The sequence below is a fragment of the Cebus imitator genome, unplaced genomic scaffold, assembly GCF_001604975.1.
Source record: "Cebus imitator isolate Cc_AM_T3 unplaced genomic scaffold, Cebus_imitator-1.0 Scaffold205, whole genome shotgun sequence".
Taxonomy (NCBI): Eukaryota; Metazoa; Chordata; class Mammalia; order Primates; family Cebidae; genus Cebus; species Cebus imitator.
Window position 1 is genome coordinate 726,430 of NW_016107520.1, and position 6,004 is coordinate 732,433.

The 6,004-nt window shown below is 37.0% G+C and overlaps 1 protein-coding gene across 1 annotated transcript in view; it reads left to right on the forward strand.

The window, feature by feature from the left end:
- The window catches only part of CPLANE1 (ciliogenesis and planar polarity effector 1), a 160,689-nt gene that overhangs the window by 49,505 nt on the left and 105,180 nt on the right, over window positions 1-6,004 (forward strand). Inside the window, exons 19-20 of the mRNA XM_037745599.1 lie at window positions 2,392-2,609; window positions 5,188-5,352. Of these exons, the coding sequence (XP_037601527.1) occupies window positions 2,392-2,609; window positions 5,188-5,352 (383 nt within the window). The remainder of the gene's footprint in view (window positions 1-2,391; window positions 2,610-5,187; window positions 5,353-6,004) is intronic.

Below are 6,004 nucleotides of genomic sequence, written 5' to 3' on the forward strand. Positions count from 1 at the left end.
TATATTTAAAAAAAAAAAAACAAAAAAATTCAAAGGGTTCCATTTCTTTCTCCTTAGCTGCTCTTAAATGAATTCCATTCTGTTAAAGAGAAATAGAAACAGGCCCATTCAAATATCTGTACATGAAGCCCTGTGCAGTGGCTCACACCTGTAATGTGAAGCCAAGGACAGCAGATCACTTGAGCCCAGGAGTTCGAGACCAGCTTGGGCAATATGACAAATCTCGTCTCTACAGAAAATACAAAAATTAGGCGTGGTGGTACACGCTTGTAGTCCCAGCTACTTGGGAAGAGGCTAAGGTGGAAGAATCACTTGAGCCCAGAAGGTCAAGGCTACAGTGAGCCATGATTCTGCCACTGCACTCCAGCCTGGGTGACAGAGTGAGACCCTTGTCTCAAAAAAAAAATGAAACAAAACAAATATCCGTACATGAATGTTTATAGCAACTTTTTCATAGTAGCCAAAAATTGGAAGCACCTCAAGTGTACATGAATGGATAAACAAATTCCAATATATCTTTATAATAATATACAGATAATAATACAACTAATGTACAAATAATAAAGAACAAATTACTGATAACATGTGACAACACAGATGAATCACAGAACCATCATGTTATGAAGCCCCAAAAGAAGTCAGGAACAAAGACTTTATGCTCTGTGATTCCATTTCTGTGGACTTCTATAAAAACCAAAACTATAGGAGCAGAAAACTGATTGGGGGTTGCCTGAGAATAAACAGGGAATTGACTACAGAGGAGCATAAGATAACTTTTTGGAGTGATGGAAATGCTATTACAGGCAGTATAGATTTGCTTACTTTTATTGAATTATATACTTTAAAAAGGGTGAATTATATTGTATGTAAATTATGTCTTAACCTGATTTAGAAACAAAAAATTCAATAAATGGTTAAATTTAGGAGCAAATTTGTGAAGTGGAAATGATGAATCTGAGCTATATGTATATATAACATATATAAAGAAATAAAAAATTTATACAAAATAGGGACATAGATTTAAAAAATATGAAAGAGAAGTTGAGCTTTGTAGAACACACAAAACTGAAAGACACAACATATATTTAATTGTTATTCTAGTATATCCACTTCAAATGCTAGATAATGGCTACCTAAATTGAATATAGCAAAAATGTTAATATCAAGTATGAGAAGTCAGTACATGAGTGTTTGGCATATTATATTTTATACTTTTCTGTATTCTGTATTTTAATAGTATGCTTAAAATATTTCATAGTAGAAAAATCCCTGAGTTTCCGGTTCTACCACCACATCTCATTGCATTTTGCCTCCTGGGACATACCCACATTATATAGATATTTGCATAGTTGAAGCCATACTATATGTATGACTATTTTGTGTTTTCCTGTTTCCCTCATAAGTCATTTTTATTGACTTATTACGAAAGTACTATCATGTACTATTAAGAAAAGTTGAACTGGCCAGGCACAGTGGCTCACACCTGTAACCCCAGCATTTTGGGAGGCTGAGGTGGGTGGATCACCTGAGATCAGGAGTTTGAGACCAGCCTGGCATGGTAGTGTGTGCCTGTAATCCCAGCTACTCAAGAGGCTAAGGCGGGAGAATTGTGCAAACCTGGGAGGAGGAGGTTGCAGTGACCTGACATTCTGCCACTGCACTCTAGCCTGGGCAATAAAGTTAGACTCTGTCTGAAAAAAAACAAAAAAAAAAAAAAAAAAAAAAGGGAAAAAGTTATTCTGTCACTGCCTTCACATAATCTTGTATATTATTTTGGTTTCTTTCCTGATGTTCTTTTCCCCATTAATATTTTTTCGATTATGTTTGACTCAGAACTACATTCTAAGAATATTTTTATTGTATAGTTGTTTTTGCAATATCTTGTATAAAAATGTCTCATGTTCTTATCTATAATTTTTTTTGTTTTCGATGGAGTCTTGCACTGTCACCCACCCTGGAGTGTAATGGTGCAGTCTCAGCTCACTGCAACCTCCACCTTCTGAGTTCAAGCAATTATCTTGCCTCAGCCTCCCAAGTAACTGGGATTACAGGTGCCTACCACCATGCCTGGCTAATTTTTGTGTTTTTAGTAGAGATGGGGTTTCACCATGTTGGCCAGGCTGGTCTCGAACTCCTGACCTCATGATCTGCCCACTTCGGCTTCCCAAAGTGTTGGGATTACAGGCGTGAGCCACCGTGCCTGGCTTTATCTATAATCTTAAAGTGACAGGATAGTTCATAATTTCTGTCTGTAAGTTTGTATGTTTTGCATGTCAAGCAGTATGTTCATTCTTGACAATGAATGTTTTTAGATTTGAAATTTTATCCTACAAAATGGGTAAGAAGTTTAATACAAACTTTAACTATTTTACCAAATGTTGTGTTTGATAGATCCCGTTGAAGAGGAAGATGCAAATCTACTATTTGGTTCAATACAAGAAGTACTGAAAGCATCAGTTATGGCTGATGCAGATATTCTTTCAGAGACATTTCAACTTCTGATAGACTCTGCCAAGGACTTCAGTAAGAGACTGTGGGGCTTAGTGCCCGTTGGCTTGTATCTTCCAGCTCCTCCATTGTACTGTCCCCAGCCAGCTATTCTTAGTGAAGTAAGCTTATAGCATTAACTTTTTAATTAATTTAAAGTTGATTTTGTTGAGTTTTTAAAATAATCAACTGTTAATGGTATAATCTTAGGGAATGTACTAAACTACTGTTTAAGTTTCCTTATCTGTAAAATGCAGATTATAATAGTACCTGTAATGGCATTTTTGTGAGGATCAGGATATCCTGTAAAAGCTTCTAGATCAGGACCTGGGACATACAGTAATTATTTAATAAATGTTAAAATTATTTTAATAATATAGCACAATTAATCAATATCCAGATTTTTTAAAATTGGGCATTTGTTTAGGGTAACAAATGAAATAATGAGTATCAGAATTAGAAGCCATACATTGTCTTTGCCTCTTCTGAAAGACTTGGCTGGTGTAGTGGCTCACGCCTGTAATCCCAGACCTTGGGAGGCCAATGTGGGAAGATTGCTTGAATCAAGGAGTTTGAGACAAGCCTGGGAAACATGATGAAACTTTGTCTCTCTAAAATATAAAAAATTAGCCAGGCATCATGACAAGTGCCTGTAGTTTCAGCTACTTGGTAGGCTGAGGTGGGTAGATTGCTTGAGCCCAGGAGGCAGAGGTTGCAGTGAGCCGAGATTGCACCACTGCACTCCAGCCTGGGTGACAGAGCAAAACTCTGTCTCAAAAAAGAAAAGAAAGACTTATTTTTATTTGACTTTGGTTTAAAAGGTTATTTTTTCCTGCACTATTCAATTAATAGTTCTATATTATAAATACTATATTCCTCTCAGAAACTTTTTCCTTGCTCTTATTAAAAAATCATAACGTTATAATTAGCTGGTTCTAAGATTTATAGTGTTATAAATTACTGACGTTTGTGTTTTTAAGCATTTGATTAACATATTGAAGTGGTTTTGGGTATTATTTTTTTATTACCTCCTGTTTCAATATTGGCAACTTCTACTTGTATCTAGTTTTTTATTTCTCATTTGTTCTCTTTAGTTATATTTCAATAGTTTAAAACATTTTACTTGTTGATATTACAAATGGAAGGAATAAAACATCCGTGGCATTTCTCAATAATTCATCATTTCTCTTACATCTGAGTCTTTAATAATTGATTAGAAATTTGAAATGACATTTAAAATTTTTTGGATAGCCTATGCTGATAATAGTTTGCGTAGTTTGTGTGGTTACTATCTTTATTAGTGCCTCATTTTATTCTTTTATATTAGAGTAATTCTCCATGGTAAGATTTCTTCTAAATGTCATTGTATATCAGTTAGAACCCCTTGTGTTGCAAGTAATAGAATACCTGGTCAAAATGGTTTAAACAATAAAGGCATTTATTAGCTCACATAATGAAGAAGCCCAGTGATAGGGCAGGCTTCTGATTTAGTTATGTTATCAAAGACTTGGGCTCTTTCACTCAAGTTTGTTTTCTGAGGTGTCACCTGAAGACTAGCTCCTCTTGTGGGAGCAGGATGGCTGTTAAGGAAAGTTTCTAAGGATGCCTTCTCCATGTCCACAGCCACAGTGACTGAGACAAAGAAAAGCGGCAAAATTATTTCTGTCCCAGCATTCCAAGCAAGAGGATTGAGATTCACTCTTACTGAGATTGGCTTAGGTCACATGCCTGTCCTTTAAACAATCACTGTGGCTAGGCTTAACACAAGGTACTTCTTGGCCTGTGAACAGAACCTTCCTTGAGGTGGGATGAGCTTTCCCTAAATCATATTAGCCATGTAGGAGATTGGCAGATATCCAAATAAAAACTGAGTACTGTTAAGGAAGAAGGATGTTGGGGAAGCAGATGTTTACAATACTCACATTATCTCATTATCTGGGAAAATAATCTTTAGCTACTGGTTTGAGTAGCATTTATTCAACAAACATTTGAAGACAAATGACAAGGCCCTTTCTTCCTCGTGGGAGTTCTGAGTACAGTGGGATACAGGCATAAATTGATATGGAGTAAGTTGGTGAAAGCTGCAATAGAAATGTGAAAGTGCTGTTGTAGCACAGAGGGATGGGCTTCACAGATGAAGCGATATTGAAATATAAGTAGGATTTTTCCCAGTAGAGGAAGAGAAAAGGCATTCTGCTTAGAAGAATCTGTAACATTCCACCAATGGAGTCTGGAGTGGCAGGCTTTAACTGTTCTAGGATAAGACTGGGAACTAGGGTCAGCTTATCCCTTTACACTGAGGGGAGAGAAACTTTTCCTCGATACCAGAAATAGCTGTAGTTGAAAATCTCAGAGCCTGTGCCTCAGAATTTTTCCCTTATGTATCTCCAGGAACATTCTAGTTTGAGAAGCAGTGAGCATCATCAGCCTATGTAGGGTTTTTTATTTTTATTTATTTATTTATTTTTTTAGACAGTGTGTCACTGTGTGGCCCAGGTTTGAGCGCAGTGATACGATCATGGCTCACTACAACCTCCAACTCCTGAGCTCAAGCAGTTCTCCTGCCTTGGCCTCCCAAAGTGCTGGGATTATAGGCGTGAGCCACTGTGCCCAGCCCCATTAGCTTATCTTTATTTTCACTTTAACATTCTAAATTTCCTTATTACTACCCACTAAAATGGATTGTTTTATTTTCCTCAGGAAGATGGTGATGATCTTCTTTTAAAAGCTGAAAAAGATAATCGCCAAAAGGTATCTGGAATCCTTCAGCGTGTTCTTCTGCTTTTCCGGGCGGCTCAGTGCTCTTTTCCTATAGCACAGTGGTATATCTTGCAGTTGAGGTGGGCAAGAAAAGTCATGCATAAGGTATGGAAATGTCTTAGTCATTTATGTGCTGTGGTAACTGAAATATACTAATATTTATATTATTGTTTTTATAATTGTGACTTTTTTCAAAGAGTCTTGCCCTATAAATCTGTAAATTTCAGGTTTATTCATAATAAGCTAACTATAAACAGACCAGATTCTTCCCTTTGAAAGGTAAGGACTCTGAACTGGGTCTCTAGGTTAGTTCCACCCTGTCTGGCAAAAGATAGTGTAATCTAGTTCGTTAATTCCAGGGAATTACAGTTACTTTCCCCCAACTCCCCTATCATTGAAGATTGAAACTCAGGACTTTATCCCATTTCTCCTTGAGGTGTTGTCTGTGTTCTGTGGGGGCTTCTGTGGATTCAGAGTATGGAAAGTTATAGTTCATTCTCATTTGTTTTCATTCAGTAGTCTCCACTAGTCAGGGTCTCCGCCTTGCTGTTTTCTGAGATGTGCAATTCAGTTTGATTCCCAGGTGTTCATCCCCTTTTATACTGACTTCAGCTGAGCTTCATTCTTATTAGAGCTCCAGCCAGATAGGACATCTGGTATGTCTGTTTATCCAGCTGTAAGTCCTTTGTAGGCCTGCTATGTCTCTCTGTGTCTCTGTCTCTGTCTCTCTCTCTGTCATATGGAAATAAATTTCATC